General features: G+C 34.9%; 1 protein-coding gene across 1 annotated transcript in view; it reads right to left on the reverse strand.

The window, feature by feature from the left end:
- The window catches only part of LOC137407072 (ATP-binding cassette sub-family C member 4-like), a 39,300-nt gene that overhangs the window by 7,399 nt on the left and 11,112 nt on the right, over positions 1 to 20,789 (reverse strand). The window contains exons 7-20 of the mRNA XM_068093677.1: positions 19,120 to 19,258; positions 17,397 to 17,507; positions 16,642 to 16,854; positions 11,320 to 11,511; positions 9,170 to 9,311; positions 8,824 to 8,960; positions 7,416 to 7,640; positions 7,036 to 7,226; positions 5,395 to 5,554; positions 5,132 to 5,257; positions 4,321 to 4,471; positions 3,617 to 3,859; positions 623 to 750; positions 306 to 488 (exon numbers count right to left, since the gene is read on the reverse strand). Of these exons, the coding sequence (XP_067949778.1) occupies positions 306 to 488; positions 623 to 750; positions 3,617 to 3,859; positions 4,321 to 4,471; positions 5,132 to 5,257; positions 5,395 to 5,554; positions 7,036 to 7,226; positions 7,416 to 7,640; positions 8,824 to 8,960; positions 9,170 to 9,311; positions 11,320 to 11,511; positions 16,642 to 16,854; positions 17,397 to 17,507; positions 19,120 to 19,258 (2,341 nt within the window). The remainder of the gene's footprint in view (positions 1 to 305; positions 489 to 622; positions 751 to 3,616; positions 3,860 to 4,320; positions 4,472 to 5,131; positions 5,258 to 5,394; positions 5,555 to 7,035; positions 7,227 to 7,415; positions 7,641 to 8,823; positions 8,961 to 9,169; positions 9,312 to 11,319; positions 11,512 to 16,641; positions 16,855 to 17,396; positions 17,508 to 19,119; positions 19,259 to 20,789) is intronic.

Raw genomic sequence — 20,789 nt, forward strand, 5'->3', positions numbered from 1 at the left:
GGAGGGTACTGGTATATACATCAGAGATACCCCTATACGTCATTTTACATAGTATCTCTCCACAGTGCGGCAAGTGAAAAGCTGATATTTTTAAGGCTAGCTATGGAACTCTCGTTATTAAACTTGCATTAATTTGACGCTTTACGTTATATGTAATTTCTTACACAATACCAAGCAAGAGCTTTACAAAAATTCTTTACATGAAATGGATATTATGTTGTAGGAGCATCTACTGTGCACACAAATTCAGTGAAAGGCTTGCAACTGTCAATCCCGAATGATGTCAAGGACATATGAAGGCATACCTTCTCATATGCCCTAAAGCAGCAATAAATATTCCTGAGTGCCCTGACTCCGGTGTCAGGGTAAGTAAGTGAAACACTCTCGAATGTTATGATGCCGTAGGTGGGCCAGGTACTAGGCATATCTACTGATGCTCCTGTCGTGCCTGGGTATGTCTCAGATTTTAGTTGACTATACTTTAGAACCTGAAACAAAAGCTCACATTGTCTGGGACTACAACTAGAATTTTAATGCGGTTTACATTAGATGTCAGAGACTTTAGACTAAGAACTTCAACATTGTCCAAGTATGTGGACTCAATAATATTATATACACATACCCGATCTACTGCTCCCATCTGGTGGTCTACTTCTATAGAGTTTCTGACGGTAGTTTGGAATGTCCAGACAAGGTTGACAATGTAAACAAGAGACAGGCATAAACACACGGTCTCAATTTCTCCTCTCACTGAATAACAGAAACAAAGATACACGTAAGTGAGCTACACGCATATTAAGATGTACAAAATATATATACAGCAGGATGTCTGCTTATGAAAGATCCTGGATGTAAAATTTCCAAGCTCTGAAACGTGTTTTAGTAGAAATAACGCTGCGACTTGCGAAAGATGTTTCGAGACACAAAAGGCTGACAGGCCTTTCATATTTTGGACCTTCTGTAATGTTTCGCTTGTTTCGTATTTTGGCCTGTTTGATTCCCGTGAGAACGTACAATGCATACAATGTGTAGAAATAACATGATATGACTTCAAAAAATATGAAGTATAAAAGTGCATCTATCTTTTTCAATCTCTTTCAGCAACTGACAGTTGCTAGTGAAAGTCAGTAAATGATAAGTGTCTATCTTCATTAAGGATTTAGTGTTTATTTCTAACTTTTTATAACTTTTATTCACCATATTCCCACTCCCAGTATATTCACCATATTCCCACTCCCAGTATATTCACCATATTCCCACTCCCAGTATATTCACCATATTCCCACTCCCAGTATATTCACCATATTCCCACTCCCAGTACATTCACCATATTCCCACTCCCAGTATATTCACCATATTCCCACTCCCAGTGTATTCACCATATTCCCACTCCCAGTATATTCACCATATTTCCACTCCCAGTATATTCACCATATTCCCACTCCCAGTATATTCACCATATTCCCACTCCCAGTATATTCACCATATTCCCACTCCCAGTATATTCACCATATTCCCACTCCCAGTATATTCACCATATTCCCACTCCCAGTATATTCACCATATTCCCACTCCCAGTATATTCACCGTATTCCCACTCCCAGTATATTCACCATATTCCCACTCCCAGTATATTCACCATATTCCCACTCCCAGTATATTCACCATATTCCCACTCCCAGTATATTCACCATATTCCCACTCCCAGTATATTCACCATATTCCCACTCCCAGTATATTCACCATATTCCCACTCCCAGTATATTCACCATATTCCCACTCCCAGTACATTCACCATATTCCCACTCCCAGTATATTCACCATATTCCCACTCCCAGTGTATTCACCATATTCCCACTCCCAGTATATTCACCATATTCCCACTCCCAGTATATTCACCATATTCCCACTCCCAGTATATTCACCATATTCCCACTCCCAGTATATTCACCATATTCCCACTCCCAGTATATTCACCATATTCCCACTCCCAGTATATTCACCATATTCCCACTCCCAGTATATTCACCATATTCCCACTCCCAGTATATTCACCATATTCCCACTCCCAGTATATTCACCATATTCCCACTCCCAGTATATTCACCATATTCCCACTCCCAGTATATTCACCATATTCCCACTCCCAGTATATTCACCATATTCCCACTCCCAGTATATTCACCATATTCCCACTCCCAGTATATTCACCATATTCCCACTCCCAGTATATTCACCATATTCCCACTCCCAGTATATTCACCATATTCCCACTCCCAGTATATTCACCATATTCCCACTCCCAGTACATTCACCATATTCCCACTCCCAGTATATTCACCATATTCCCACTCCCAGTGTATTCACCATATTCCCACTCCCAGTATATTCACCATATTCCCACTCCCAGTGTATTCACCATATTCCCACTCCCAGTATATTCACCATATTCCCACTCCCAGTATATTCACCATATTCCCACTCCCAGTATATTCACCATATTCCCACTCCCAGTATATTCACCATATTCCCACTCCCAGTATATTCACCATATTCCCACTCCCAGTATATTCACCATATTCCCACTCCCAGTATATTCACCATATTTCCACTCCCAGTGGTCTTTGATTACCTAGTCTAGATGGTCAATACCAAAAGTAAACAAACATACCGAGTGTAGATTTACTCATTATTTCTCTGTTCTTTCTTCTTTCCATGTATACTTTTTCTATATTTATTATGTAGTAATATAATTCTAATATGTATCTGTTACAGGTTTTAATCATTATTTATAATTTATATAAAAACGATGTCTAAGTTTGGTGGAGGTCTAGATCTGATTAGGACATTTATAAGGTAACATGCATTTCTACTAGAAAAATTTTCTACTTGCAAAACGCTTCCGAAACAAATTAATTTTGTAAGTAGAGTTTAAAATACAGATATTTCCTTTATGTATGCAATCGAATGACACAGTAGTAAACTGAATTTTTCACACCAAAATACTAAAAATGACCTAAGGGTACAAAAACAAAAAGAGCTTTGCTAAGCACGATGAAGAAAAGCTAAGGGAATTGGCCAGATAGACCTAATGAATGTGCAATATTAATAATATACAAGACTTATTGTGCTATGCTCATACTTTGATGTGTTGTACAGCTTTGCCTCAACCACATTGTACAATAAGAACTATAAATTCTTACTTGATAGACCGAATTTTATAAAATAATTTACTTCATTTAATATACCAAAACTTTACAGGGAGGATTTAGTGAAAAAAAAATTTTTTTCATATTTTAATTTGAAGCAAACCATACCAAAACCAAGTCAGTTTAAGTGCCTTCTGTTAGCGACCACATGAAACATGCTTCTGTTAGCGACTACATGAAACATGGACCTGCAATCACATCATTTATCGATGTAAAATTATATAGAACCATACTTTTGAATATTTTAACATTTTCCTTTTTGCAGTGAAAAGACCAGCTTGTCATCTTGCGGAGCGTACAACTCGACTAAAGGCAAATGAGCTAGTACGATTCATACTCAATGGTTGAGGGCATGCACTTCTCACATGGTTCATACTCAGAGAGCTAAAGGATAATAATTAACTCACTAGTGACTGGGTGCTGAGAGACGACAACGGAGATGAGAGCAAGGGAAGTAACGAAAACCATGCAGATAATATCGAGCACGATAGCGAACCAACGATTGGATGCGATGTATGTATAGCACGCAGCCGTATGTTTATCCTGCAGGATATCGAAGCAATGCAGGAATCTGTCCTCTGAGCCGAGAGCCCGAATTGTCCAGAGGCCTTCCAAAGTTGTGGATAGGTGGTTGAAAACCGGAAACCGGGCTGAAAAACAGCAATTTTAAGGAGTCATAGTGATCTAATAAGCAATAGATGTATTCATAGAGATATGTACAAGGCCAAAATAGAAAACTTACATTCATGCCAAAAGTTGTGTTATCTTCATATGATAGTTAATGCACTTGTCTTACTAGTTTAAACAAATCAATATTACATTATTACTATTATTATGCATATTACAGAATTGTCTCATTCAGAAGTAAACGAACAGTAGGCTAAGTGATCCCTTTTCAATAGGCTTACAAAGGTGTCACACAGACAAAACTATGTCAAATTGTTAAATAGTCAATGAAAGCTGTTGTATGCTGCCATTGGTCTTCATCAATTAACCTTAGGTGTCACAAGATGACACAAGGTTACACAAGACACAACTATTTAAAGTAATTCCAAAACAGAGACATGTAGTTGTCTGCCCTTTGTGTGCCCTAACAGTTAGAAATACTCACATCTACTCTCTATGAGCTTGATATCCCTGGCAGAGTGACAGTAGTAATATCTGATTAGAATAAAGAATGCGATTAAAGGTATGAGTAGGATGCCCATCCAGAAGTTGCCTGCACATGCGATAACCAGAGCTCCGACTATTGTACCAAAAGTCTGCAAACACATCAATGTACTTCAGAATTTTTATATAACTCCAAATACATTCAGCCAGCTCCAAATAACAACAGTGCTAAACTACCAAAAGCTGGTCCTAGCCAAGATTCACATAGATTTGTCTTGTCTTGAATTGATTTTTTTATCAAGCATTAGTAAGAGAAACCACAACTTTGAAAATCATGCAGGATCAACAAAAAGTCACTCTGGTTATACTATTGCGTTTGTTAGAATATAAATATTCTATTTTTTCAAATTTGCAATAAAGTGCAAAACCGATTTTATGTCTGACTAGTGCATTCACTGGTCTGAGATAAAATCAAACTTAAACAGAAATGATAAAACGTCAGCTGAAAGACAACCTGAGTTAATTTAGAACCTTGCTGACAGTACAAAGAGAAGCTAAATTTACTCAGAAAAACAACTCAATAGATTTGAATGCTTACAGAAATCTTTTAGGAGTGGCACCATTGAAGACTACATGATTTATCAGGTGAAACCCTACTAATGCCTTAAGTTGTAGTCATAATAATCCTATCGATTAGAAAGATAGAGGGGGTGAGATAGAGGGGAGAGGAAAAGGGGAGATTAAAAAGGGGAGAGAGGGGGAGAGAGAGTCATCAGCATGCCAGCACTAATACTTTATAAGTTAGAGCTTACCATGAGCATATCAAATGTGGTGGCTGGCAGGAGGTCATCAGATTGCACAACGTCCTGAGAGAAGCGTTTTAAAATCTCGCTAACAGGGTCCTTCTGAAGATCTGAGAGAGGAGCCCGGACTATAACCTGGTGTAATACAAAATATGGCTACAGTGTACTTTACAGCTCTACCTTGATTAGATGATGTGTGACTCAGCAACAATAAACCAGCAATGGTAAGATGGATGTACAATATGAAAAAAAGAGTAAGAGATATAACAAACCTTGAATAGGTCAGAGTGAAGGATTTTGCTGGCTGCTAGCATTGAGTGGAAGAACGTGATTCCCGTTAAAAGAGAGAATAAAATACAACAGAGACTGATGCCTATATAAAGGAAGTAATATGTGGTTGAGGAACTGGCTGCATCCACCCATAAATTGGACCTGCAAAAGTAATAAAGAATATCATAGTCAAAACAACAAAATAGGATGCTGAATATTTATAAGGACCATCCACATTGTGGTGCAGTGTATAATACCATGGTGTAATGCAGAGTGTCATGATGTAATGCATAGTGTTATGGTGTGATGTATAATACCATGGTGTAATGCATAGTGCCATGATATAATGCATAGTGTTATGGTATAATGTATAATACCATGGTGTAATGCATAGTGCCATGATGTAATGCATAGTGTTATGGTGTAATGCATAATACCATGGTGTAATGCATAGTGCCATGATGTAATGCATAGTGTTATGGTGTAATGCATAGTGTCGTGATGTAATGGATATTGTTATGGTATAATGTATAATGCCATGGTGTAATGCATAGTGTTATGGTATAAAGCATATTTTCATTGCATAATGCATAGTGCCATTGTGTAATGTATAGTGCCATTGTGTAATGCATAATACCATGGTATGGAGAGAAAGATTTACAGTGTTCCATTCATCAAAGCCAATACTCTAATCGTTTGCCCAAATCCAGCCAGCAAAACCCCAAGTACAACAATGTAAAAGCCCATACAACATTTTTCCTATGTGTGGATAGATGACAAAACACAATAGAACCATGACTGGTTGATTATACATACTATAAGTATGACTAATGTTGAAAAACTATGGTATATTATAGTGAGCAACTCTGTCAGAGAACTGAAATATGCTTGGTTATTTCATTAATCTACTATTCTCTTGCTGGAACTCTCCCCCCGTGTTAGCGTTAACACAAAGGCAGTGCCGATATATCTAAGAGAAATCAGTTATCAACTAAAGTGACGCTCGATGCTATAAGGTGGACAACTGTTAACTACTGAGCAAATCATCTTCCCTTCTATAAAAGCCAAGGGGAACCATCCACCCTTCGACTCCAGCATGGCGGTGGATACTAAGCCGGTATTAGTGAAATAACAATAACATAAACTTTAAGCCGATTTGTGACACTGTTCAAGGACTAGTTAATAATATGATCGATGAGAAACAACTAGTTCAGTGTCGTCGAGTGGACAAATACTAAAATCGATAAAAGCAAAAATGGAAGAGAGTTACTGTTTTAGGCTACAGTATAGCATAGAGGTCTAAGCACTCAATAAGCACTCGATAAGCTAAAAGATGCTAAGCTGGAGAGTGATGCGAGTGACAGCTGAATTAAGTGAAGCATATTTATTAAATGTTCTTAAATAGTCTCATTTGTTTGACTAACATTAGTTTATCACATTCACAGTAACTCTGAATTTGACATCTGTGTTTCAATTCAATCGAAATTACCTCACAGAGCGAATTCAAGACAAAATGCTTCCAAATATTTGGCTTTCAACGTGCTATGATGAACCCATTTGTCACGCAAAACTTCTGTCCCATAAAAACGCATGGCCTTCAATGCGTTCTGATAAATAAATTAAAACAGTCCATGGGAGCTCACCAGTAGATTATAAGCCAATCACTGAAGACATATGTGCCAAGAGTGATGAACCAGAGAATGACTATAGCGAATACCATTCCTCCTCCTCCAGCCATTGCTATGTAATCTCCATACACACTCCATGGTGTCCCTGGATTTGATTGCCTAGAGCCCGATTTGTCCGATATCAGCAAGCTGTGTAAGGACTTGGTCTACAAAAGTGCCATGAAATGGTCTTCCTAATGCTGTCAGCAGGTCAATAAACAGGATTAATCTGCTCTACCAATCTCATTAAGCAAGCATAAATATAAGTGGGAACAACTCCTTAGAATAGTGAAATATCTGCGCATCTTGTTTTTTGTCACGACCAATACAAAAGCAAAACAAATTTAATTCCTTGCCTCAGTGCCATCAAGGTTGATGCTGACAAGGCTGGCATTCAGACTTTCCATGGAAAGCTGCTGACTTCCACAGACTCTCCTTTTTGTTTTGCTGAGGCCAGCAGTGGAGGCGAGGCTAGCTTCTATAGTTGGAGCGCGCTCCACCTCATACTCGGCGAGCATCGCGGAGAAGTCCACTCCTGAGGCTATAAGCTCTTCATATGTTCCCTGAGAGCTAATGTTACCCTGCGAAAATAAGAAAAAAATTCTGCAGTTTTGGAAGTTGTCCACTCTCTAATGTTCAGCAGACTAAAACACGCTTCAAATAGGCCTCATAGATGAAAATGTATGATATATCTGATCTCTATCCTGTGGCAGTTCACCAAGGTCCAGGTCAATAAGAGAACAGCTATATAGTAGTTTGTTACAGATAATTTGATTTGAAGGAATAGAGACAATGAATAAAGATCTTCAAGGTTTGATCTTATAGAACAAAAGTAGATAAATTCTACAACCAAGAAATTCAATGAGCAATGATACAAAAATTTATGATCAGAAAGTAAAATATTTTAAGATGAAAAATATTGGTCATTGAGGAAAGAGCAAAGACATAAAAAAATGCTCGTGACTTGATATCAAATGCTATTAAGTGCTGGGGTTTTTGTGCTTTATAATATATTGTTACGCACTTTTAAAAATATATTTTGTTTTTGTGATGGGACACTGGTTTAGCCACTCCAGAGCTATTCATTGGCTGACTGTCCTATAAATTTAATGAACAAAAAATTGAATTCAGCACCTCATCACCCATCAGCCAGAAGTACTTCCTGTCAACATCAACTCTAAATGTCTGCTGGCACCTTACTACCACGAACAAATTACTATTATTTTATTAAGCTGTACCACTTACAGTTTCTTGCTATTTCAAAAAAAAGTTAGCATCAATCTAAAAATTTGTTTCAACGGTCACAAATCTTTAGATCGATTCAAATCAACATAACCTGGTCTACAAATCAACATTGCCTCTCTCTGCTACAAACTGAGGAGTTATGTCTCCGTGAACCAGGTACTATAACAATGCGTCATCTAGAGGCAATGGTAACGATGCTACAACAAGAAAAAACAATCAAGGTACTAAGTCATATATGATGATATCTTTGTTATATTTTTACGATCAATAGTAGCTTCTTACAACAAAACTGTTTAATAGCGTTTGCTTTAGCTTAAAACAAATCATAATATCAGAGTCAGGAAGGATTAGAGAGTTTATTTTTGAAGAAAGATGGCCTCTAACCTAAAATGATATATAAGTGATCATATTATGGAGTTAAAAGTGCCTGCACCTCTCATCTCAAACTGTCCTCAAATTCCACCTACCTCAAGCCCTTGGGTGAGATTCAAGTATGCGAACCAATTATATTGCACCTACCTCTTGCATGACAAGAACTTTGTCAGCAACCTTGACATATGGCAGCTGCTGGGTTACCAAGACGACCGTTGAATCTTTCAGCAGACCACACACACACTTGTTAAAGATCGTCCTACCCACGTAGGAATCCACACAGCCTGTAGGGTGCAGTCAACAAAAAGCACGATGAATATTGCTTCTCTGATTTTTATAAATAAATTTTTACAACATCAAAAAGAAAAAAAGTTATAGGAAAGAAGATTGAGATCTTTGAAAATAATGGCTGTGACTTTTTGTAAACGGATACTGGGTATTGAACGTGCTGACAGTCAGCCGTATACTTACTATGTACTTTTGATAGACTTACCAAAGGGATCATCAAGAAGATATACATCAGCGTGTCTATATATTGTTCTGGCCAGACTTATCTTCACTTTCTGCCCAAAGAAAAGCTCAAAGCCGTGTTCTCCAACAATAGTCATGTCACTTTGGGGCAATGATTCGATATCCTACAACATAAACCTAATAGAAAACGTGGTGACGCAACTGTCTTCATCAGTTAAACATTTGAGGCACGCGTTTAAACTCTGAGGTCTCTCCTAAAGAACGCGAGCTGAAGTTGGTTTACCATTCCACTGAAGATCACAGAAATGAGAAAATAGCGTAACATAATATATTTTAAATAAAGATTAAGTATCTAAGTCCATTTTCTTGGTCAATCTTCGTCAGCTACTGACAGTTTTATACATTTACATTCACACTTCAGTGTCCAACGGCAATGTGCCAGGCTAATGGCAAACAACTACATGACCTGTCACTGTATACAAGCTGATTTTTAATACCAGTGCAATGCCGGACATTCCGCTAGTACATATATATATATATATATATAAATAAATATATAGAATAATTTAAAATAATTTAAAAGAAGATAAAAATTTTGACTATTATATTTACACTACTAATAGTTTCGTGTTAAAAACACTCATCAGGTGACATTCATTTATGCGCAGAAGCTTATATATACGTAGGAACATACAAGCTAGGCAGTGATCTTATAATGAGGCATGCAAGCACTGTAAATTCCCAAATTGATGGCAGTAGTAAAAGTGCAAAGGCTAAGCAATAAAATTGTAAACAATAAATGGGATGAAAAAAGCTAATCTATTAACTGTTTATTAGCAAAAATTTACTTGAGTGTCTACACCCAGATACCATTTCAGATTTCTTATTCAGTGTCGCCATATGTGGCTTGTACATAATGTAGAATTTTTCCCACAGACATAGTTCGCACTTCTTGGCACGATTATTGTAAGCTGCTGATCTGTGGATAATATTCCATCGGACTAACTAGACCTACATCGGATTAACCGAAAATACGTTTAAGAAGAGGTACGCCAACCACAAGTCTTCCTTCATCAATACCAGCAAAAGATCAGCAACCAGGCTAAGCGAACATGTATGGTCCCTCAAAGAGAAAAACATCATGCATACCATCAAATGGAATATTATCCACAGATCAGCAGCTTACAATAATCGTGCCAAGAAGTGCGAACTATGTCTGTGGGAAAAATTCTACATTATGTACAAGCCACATATGGCGACACTGAATAAGAAATCTGAAATGGTATCTGGGTGTAGACACTCAAGTAAATTTTTGCTAATAAACAGTTAATAGATTAGCTTTTTTCATCCCATTTATTGTTTACAATTTTATTGCTTAGCCTTTGCACTTTTACTACTGCCATCAATTTGGGAATTTACAGTGCTTGCATGCCTCATTATAAGATCACTGCCTAGCTTGTATGTTCCTACGTATATATAAGCTTCTGCGCATAAATGAATGTCACCTGATGAGTGTTTTTAACACGAAACTATTAGTAGTGTAAATATAATAGTCAAAATTTTTATCTTCTTTTAAATTATTTTAAATTATTCTATATGCACTGCCTTTATGGCATTGAGCACTTTTTAGTCAAAAGATTTCCACTAGATATATTAGTAAATAAATATATATATATTCTGTGAGCATCAGTACAAGTTCTCTATAAACACAGTTTAACAATAGCTATCTTAGCACACTAACTATTTAATGCATATTCTGGATGGCTCCATAGACTCCACACCTGGGTAACATCTATTTTATGCACTCAAGAAAAAAACTTGAAAAGAGATTAAAACTTCTATGCAATATTATTGGTAGATATTAATACTGCATCTCTGCATAAGTATTCCTACTGTAGGCCAAGAGTAAGACAAAAGCCAAAGAAACCAGTTTTTGATCCCTTAGACAGATGGATAGCTCAAACATAAAAAGCACAAAAAACCCTTCAAAATAGGACAACAGTGAAACTAACGAATCAGTAATGATGAGAAACTGTACACAAAATAAAAACTAAATAGTGACAGCATTATGACAATGATGAACTCATGGCTGGATTGGAGAAGGAGAGTGCTGACCAGACTACAAGACACAAGTGCTACAAGACACTGGGAAAGATAATAGCTATAGATCACCTTGTTGAGGTCACAGGCTTTGACCACCTTATTGTAACGTCCCCTATCATAGTCTTGACCAAAGAGAATATTGTCTCTAACACTGGCAGTGAATACCCAGGGAGCCTGTGAGGCGTAGCTCATCTTCCCTTGCAGCCTGAGGAAGCCTCGTAGCCTCGGTATCTCTCCTAGCATTGCCATCAACAGAGGAGTCTAAAAGAGATAACAATTTTAGGACTATGTGCAAGTATTTGAGGCTAAAACTCATGTTTATAAATCATAGGAGACATGCTGCCGACCTTGTATAACAACAGCATTCATACAATATATATAATTCCTATAATATAAAATCATATAATGTGCAGCCATATAATATATATATTATATATAATATATGTAATATGTATTCATATATTTTAATAATGTATATTAAATGAATATATATAATATATATTCATATAATATATATTATATGAATATATATACCATATATTTGTATAATATATATTATATGAATATATATAGTACATATTCATATAACATATATAATATATATATTCATATAATATATATTATATGAATATATATGATATATATTCGTATAATATATATTATATGAATATATATGATATATATTCGTATAATATATATTATATGAATATATATCATATATATTCGTATAATATATATTATATGAATATATATCATATATATTCATATAACATATATAATATATATTCATATAATATATATATTATATGAATATATATGATATATATTCGTATAATATATATTATATGAATATATATCATATATATTCATAAACATATATAATATATATTCATATAATATATATATTATATGAATATATATGATATATATTCATATAATATATATAATCATATAATATATATATTTATTCATATAATATATATTATATAAATATATATGAATAATATATATATTATTCATATATTATTCATATATATATGAATATATATATTATATGAATAATATATATATTATATGAATAAATATCATATATATTCACATAATGTATATATTATATGAATAGGGATATATATTATATTATTATATAATATATATATTATATGAATAAACATATATATTATAGGATTATATATTATATGAATATATATCATATATATTCATATAATATATATAATCATATAATATATGTATATATTCATTTATATAATATATTTATTCATATAATATATATAATATATATTTATACAATATATATTTATATAATATAGTATTCATATTAATTGCTTGACGGAAAATGAACACTGTGATGCCAACTGAAGTCTGGTTCACACTGTATCACGTTATGTCGGAGTTGTCCTCTACATTGTGATCTGTCGACTATGTACGCCGTAAACTGATGGCTTTGCCAAAGCATCAGCAATATGTCAGAAAACATCGCAGCTGTCAAGCTTTTGTGATAGTTGGCCGAACATTCATGACAGTATTTGCAATGGGCAGGCAGCCCATCGGCAATAGTGATTGACTGTCACGGATTTCTTGATTTATATTTCCTTTCATGATAGTTGTTACTAATAATTCATCGTTTCGGTGACTCTATTATATAATGAGTACGATATACCACGGACTATTCACTGATGTAAACGTGAAAGGGTTTGTGGCAGTGTGAACTATGTAATCACTGACGATCACCGACGTATCATAGAATTAACCCCACTGATCACCGATGTATTGTGGAATTAACCCCGGTGTACTGCTATATAGTGTGAACCAGCTGTAACAACCGAATGAAAACAAATGCGATTTATGTTAGTCAACATCATCTTGTTTTCTCTCTAAACAAACAGTGAGTAACATGAATAGTCATATCATATAGATTTTAGCCTGTCTTCTAGCTAATAATGGTCTAAGCAGAGCATTGGAAAACAAATAAACCTAATATAACTACCATATGCATCACAAACAGACCTTTGTTAAATCGCTTACAGAGAGTAACATAAAAACAGATAGCAACAATATAGGTGTCGCACTCGACATGACATGTTATATCCAATATTACGATATTACGATATTACGATGCACACCGGCACTAAGGAGGGTGTATTATCCATAAAACATTACCGAGCTGCTTCTTGTCTAAAATTATAGAGTAATGTTTAGGAAGGTGTGAAGCTAGCAATCACTCAATTGGCCAATCGTCTTTCCTATAACAAATGGGCATGACCAATTAGACGCCATTAGATATGCTGCAGTAAGTGGGAGCGACACCACATTGAGGTGAATCCCCATAGTCAAGTGGGCCAGAGTAAGTGCTGTAGCCGCTGCAGTTTGAGAGGCAAAATTTATGTACGATCAAACAGGGCGCAATTAGTCGAAATGCTAATTATTACACTGCTATTACAACACCTAGAAAGTCTGCAAAGTTCATTATTCATTGATTTTATGTTGTTTATATTAAACTTGCTATTGTTGTATCACAAAAAACTCCTCATGTAAAATCTCTCATTTTTAGCGGCAGCAAAAATATAAAAACAGCCAAAGTTTACACATGTGTGCAATATTTCATATATGCATAAACACATACGTATACTACATGTACATGCATAAACACATACATATACTACATGCATATGTATAAACACATACCTATACCACATGTATATGTTTATACATATACATACATGTGGTATATGTATGTGTTTATTCATATACATATACTACATATATATGCATAATCACATATATATATATATATAGAGAGAAAGAGAGAGAGAGAGAAAGAGAGAGGGAGAGGGAGAGAGAGAGAGAGCTGCACAACGATTATAAAAATTGATCGCGATTAATAACTTGTCTGAACCAGTTAATCTTCGATTAATCTTAGAATTAATCTAGCAAAAACCTGCATATTCAAAAACAAATAATACAACTACATATAGATTAATTATATTTTAAACAATTGTTAGCAGTAGTACATGTTATGTACAATGTACATAAGTTACAATGTAATTATTATTATGAGTATGAAAACGGTCAATGAAAGTCTATAATTAAGTCAGCCAAGAGTTGAGGCAGCACAGTTTATTCACATTATCTGAATAAAGAAATGCCCTCTTCCTACATACAACATTGCTAGCTTTAGAGAATAGCCGCTCACAGGTAGACCTGCCAACCCAAGAGTGGGGCAATGCGTGAGATTTGGTTTTGGGGCAACTGATGTAGCAATGATAGTATATATGAAATTGTGGAAATTGGGGCAAACATCTCACGCATTTTTATTTTTTCTTTGGGGTGATTGCGTGAGTCTCACGCCCAATGTGTGAGAGTTGGCAGGTATGCTCATAGGGGACAGTAGTGCCGGTTGTCACTAGTAGCCTATTAGTTATTGTCTGCGACAGCTGGTGATGATTTCTGCGCGGTAGGATGAGAATTAGTTAAAATATATCTTAATGATGATGTGCTGTGGTGGTAAACAAATTTTTTCTGGCCAGACCTGCCAACCCAAGAGTGGGGCAATGCGTGAGATTTGGTTTTGGGGCAATTGATGTATCAATGATAGTATATATAAAATTATGGAAATTGGGGCAAAAATCTCACGCATTTTTATTTTTTCTTTGGGGTGATTGCGTGAGTCTCACGCCTAATGCGTGAGAGTTGGCAGGTATGATTCTGGCATATACTGCACTTCGCTTTCTTGTTTACGCTTCCAACAACCTACAGAAATGCGCTACCTAGGTTGGAAGACATTTTTCTGCTTTCATGTTCCAATAAAGTGTCAATTTTATATTACTAATATTCTGAAGCTGAAATATGATGGTGGTTTTTTTGAAAAATGAAAATACATGTATAATTTACTTTAAAAAGCTTTTAAAAATAAACAAAAATAAACTGTAAGATATTAAATAATACTGAAATCACTTTTAATGCTATTACCTAGAAACATGTTCAAACAACTAACAACATGGCCGCTTACAGCTGGATCGGCACGGCGCTTGTGCATTGTGTTGTATAAACAAGTTTAATGTTAGAGACTCACTATGTTTTCATAGTTGAGTGCAAAATAATTGTGGTTTAATTTATTGGTAAAGAAAGTGTCTTGTCATCATATTTATTTGTTAGTAAATTAAATGGTAGTAACCTGCTACGTTAGAATACTAACGTATGGTACTAAACAGTACAAAGGAAAGGAACCACATCAAGATCACCACCTGCATTTTAATTGAAGATTAATTGGCCCAACTCAGTTAATCGTTTATTTGTATTAGTCGTGTTAATCGTTTAATTAACGCGATCATTGTGCAGCTCTAATATATATACATATATATATATATATATACTACATGTATATGGATAAACACATGCATATACTACATGTATATGTATAAACACATACATATACTACATGTACATGTATAAACACATGCATATACTACATGTATATGTATAAACACATACATATACTACATGTATATGCATAAACACATACATATACTACATGTATATGTATAAACACATACATATACTACATGTATATGCATAAAAACATACATATACTGCATGTATATGCATAAAAACATACATATACTACATGTGTATGCATAAACACATACATATACTACATGTATATGTATAAACACATACATATACTACATGTATATGCATAAAAACATACATATACTACATGTGTATGCATAAACACATACATATACTACATGTATATGTATATGAATTATTGTACAATCAACAAATTAAATATGTAATCATCAATATTTCAACAGCTCATTGCATCAAAGGCAGACTAATGGAGGTACATGTAAATCTATAACTGATTTTTATATACTAAGTTTCCATAGAGTGCTAGTGTAGTGACACCTGAGAGTTCCAGTTCCGAAGTGCTACACTGGGCTGACAAGCAGATCATGTTAGCATGGGGCGCTATGGTAGAGCGATGGGTGTGCGACACATTATGTCAAGGCTGTATCTAGCTATCTTATGTCAAGGTCGCAAGCAAGAGCTGTTTGTCGCTTTATGAGTGGGGTTCCTACCCTAAACTTAATTATACTTGCTGTTAGACTAACTAACCAGTAAAATTATACAACTTGCTTTCCAAATCAGGTAAATAATATTACTATCGTAGACGGAAAAGCACACCTTTCATGAAACAGTACAAGTAAAAAAAGTAGCAGAGTTTTGGCACATATGAGGTCCTTTTATGCAGCGAATGTGAGTCAACACACATTTGAACATATCAGCGACAATGATACAAGATAAAACAGTGGAAAGAAAAGACGAACGTCTGCCGGGTTTCGAAACAGCCAAACTAAAAGATCACAATACCTTTCCTGAGCCGGGAGGGCCGACAATGACAATCAGGTGTCCCCTGTGAATGCTGAAAGTGAGAGTCTGGAGTGAGGCAGCGTAGCTAATCTTGTCTCCCGTAGCAGGAGGAAACGCTGAAAAATTCTCAAATGACACAACGAGATCCTCAGGCAATTTTATCCCACAGGACGAGTAGACGTCATGTGACTTTTCTTCTAGGAGGAGAAAGTCCTGAAAATAATGATGGATGATCATGATTTTTCCTCCAGCGTCGGAACACATAGCCTTAGATCAATAGATTGTATCTCAACTACAGAGAACAAAATGTTTCGTATTAAAACTAAAACTCATCATACAAGAATGGTAAAAAAATTGAAATTACATCACGGAAAAAACTGGAATGTATGAACAGATAGTTTTCGATTTTACATCAATAACTGATAAAAAAAACAATTTAATTTGACGTTAATAACCCGAAATAGAACAAAACTATACATCTTCAAATACTATTGAATACAATAAAAAAATATGATGACTTGAGGGAACAAAGGTTGGCTATGCTTGTATAACCGATCATATCAAACTAAGAAAGATTAGGAGGATTAGGATTAGGAGGTAGCCTGTGTACTCTGTTTCACAAAATAAGCTAAAATAATGCTACTATGTATGCAGAGGGAAAAATGTGATAGACTCCCTAGCAGTTTGCAACTGAAAATATATTTAAATAATGACTCTGTTATCAGTTCCATCAGTAAACTGGACAAACCTGTTACCTGAATTTTCTTTATAGTGTTGAGGGCCTGAGATCCATAGAATATGCCAAGAGGTAGCATGAGGACTATGCTGATCTTGAGTATATCAAATAGAGCCAAAGCTATGCAAATCTGCAATAAATAAGTTTAATTTTACATTGCTATTCTTGGTAGTTGTGGCTGCATGCAAATATTCATTCATATGTGTAGAACAAACTATAACACTGTTCAGATATGAACATAATATAATATGTTACTTTATAAATAAACATTGGAATGTGTACCTAACATGTTATATCATCCTTGAGATATGTATCTAACATGTCATATAATCCTTGAGATATGTATCTAACATGTCATATAATCCTTGAGATATGTATCTAACATGTCATATAATCCTTCAGATGTGTATTTAACATGTCATATAATCCTTCAGATGTGTACCTAACATGTTATATAATCCTTTAGATATGTATCTAACTTGTTATATAATTCTTCAGATATGTATCCACTAGAAATTCCCGTCATACAGCCCACGACCAAAGTGATATTGGAAAGAAGAAAGGGTACTGATGGTTGAGAAACGCAATATTAGCAGTCAAATGTCACTGCAGTGCAATAGGATAACTGCAATGCTAGCTGTAATGTACTGGGTGTTATTATGTACAAAAAACAGCAATAATGAAAGGAAAAGATTATATGTTTATATCTCTCCCCCTGCAATAGGATAAATGCAATATTGGCCAATATTAAAAGTAAAATGCACTGATATTATTGGAATAACCAATATTATTAATATAGTAATACAGTAATAATAGAAAACCAATGCACAATTTTGTTTACAATTCAAAACTTCATAGCTAACAATATCAATAAGTTGTGATATTTATATAGATCTTTAGAAAATCTATTTAACAAAACTATTTAGAAAAAATAATAACAGTAACATATTGCCCAACATCAGTCACTATATACTTTGATCTTGTAAATTTGAATAATTATTCTTATAATTAAATCTTATAAAATCGAATAATTATTCTTATAATTAAATATTGTAATACTCTCATAAGAATCGTTAGAAAAAATATCATCGTTATTTCCTTTACTTTCACTGCTTTGGACATCAGTTGGAATACCAAAGTACTCACAAGTGTCCAAAATCTTAGTTACTTTGAAATCGGCAAAAAAGAAACGATTACTTTTCAGTACTTTTACGTTAATTACAGAAACCTTCGGCAATTGGACAACGCTATAGACTGGTGAAATCATGAAATGTGCACGTTTCTTTTTCATGAAATGCGCATGGCTTAATGGTTCTATTCTCTGTCGCTCGACATTTCGTTTGCCGGTCTTAATTTTGATAAAAATAAGGCTTGGCAAGTTTTAATAACGATTTTAGGCCGAATTAATCTGTCTATTTGTGTATAATCCGATCAGATGGAAAGGTTTAGGAAATTTTCTACAAATAATAAAGACTTGGTAACATATTTAAATAGGTTTATATGTGTTTTGTATCGTTATTATACTTAAACGACTCCATTGAAAAATGGTTAAATTTTTTGATGAGATTTCGGTACAAAGGTTTGCGACGGCCGTTGATGAATAATTTTCATGAGTTGTGTGCACATATGCATTTATCATAAATCTCCCAAACAATCGCTTCGCTTGTGTTTGGTCGTGAGAATGCTGACTCAGAGAAAGGGTTCAGTAAATCAAGAGTAGATGCTGAGAGCAGCAGACGTACCATCTTCATGTTGAGGTTAGAATTGGTGAGATAGAGTGCTGTAGCAAGAACCAACATAACGAGTTTATTGTAAGAGAAATAGTAGGCTAGCTGGAATGCCCTCCCAAATGCTAAAGAACGCAGCTTCTTTAGTTCGTGCCTAAAATAGAGTCAGGTTATAAACCAATGAAACTCAGATAATAGAAGGAAATACCCATTTCAGCCATTTGTCTAGAAAACAAGGCAATATATATTACATATTGCCATTCCAGACATACTAGAAATTATACTGCCAGTACATAACAAGCATGCAATATTTGTAAAATATCCCTATTTACAACAAGCTGACTGAGCCTCCGTTTTTGTCACGGCATGAACCTCACAGCAAATTGTAATCATATCAAAGTGAACAATAGACCTAGTGTGAATATTGAGGTCAGTTTTACTGATATAAGAGCGCATGTAGACAGTCTATTGCTGTCACTGTCAATGAAATTAGGTAAAGCCAATGATTAAATTGCTGACTGGATACCCATATAATAACCTATTTATGTTTATATAAAACGCGCAACTACACTGTCATAAATACCATATACTGTATCACGGGTCGGCAACCTTTCCCACTTAAAGAGCCATTTGGTCCCATTTTCCGCAGGCAAGAACGCAATGGTGCCACAAACCATCTTTGAAACTTTAAATTACAAAATAATAAACACTGCATGTAACGTTTCTGTTTAGCTTTCAATGCTTTTATACCATGTTTACACCATAAAACGAAAAGGTGTGGTATGTATAACAATTTAACTGCTGAGAAAACAAAATTACAGTTTTGCAAAGAACAATAAAATAATTTTGGTGGTTTTATTGGCCCATAAATTATTATAAGGTGTACTACCTGTATTAGGGTTGTTGTTTGTCAGCTGTGTTGTTGACGGTATTGCAGACCAAAGTGGCTGGTCAGCCTTACTAGATTACTAATTGTTTAACCCAGTTCATTGAAATAATATCAGAAGGTATCTTGTAGCGATCTGGTCCTCCACGCGATTCCAGTAGTACGTTTTTCTGTACTTTTATGTTAAAGTTAAAGCCACGTGACGATCATGTGATAAGGTACTAATAATAATATTACATAAATAATGACGCATAACAAGCGACAATGTTTTATCACCATAATTTCAATTTTTTAAATTATTTTACAAAATCTAGTGATAAAACTTCTATATTTTTATGAATTACTTGGCATATGGTAAAAAAGGAAAAACAATCCAAAGTCAAAGGGAGCCGCAGCGAGGGGACGAAAGAGCCGCATGCAACTCCGGAGCTGCGGGTTGCCGACCCCTGCACTACACTATACTATATACACTATGCACTACTTACACTATGCTATAGGTACTATGCACTACATACACTATGCTATAGGTACTATGCACTACTTACACTATGCTATAGACACTATGCACTACTTACACTATGCTATAGACAATATGCACTACTTACACTATGCTATAGGTACTATGCACTACTTACACTATGCTATAGACACTATGCACTACTTACACTATGCTATAGACACTATGCACTACTTACACTATGCTATAGACACTATGCACTACTTACACTATGCTATAGGTACTATGCACTACTTACACTATGCTATAGGTACTATGCACTACTTACACTATGCTATAGAC

This window comes from Watersipora subatra, chromosome 10 (genome assembly GCF_963576615.1).
Source record: "Watersipora subatra chromosome 10, tzWatSuba1.1, whole genome shotgun sequence".
In the NCBI taxonomy this organism is placed as follows: Eukaryota; Metazoa; Bryozoa; class Gymnolaemata; order Cheilostomatida; family Watersiporidae; genus Watersipora; species Watersipora subatra.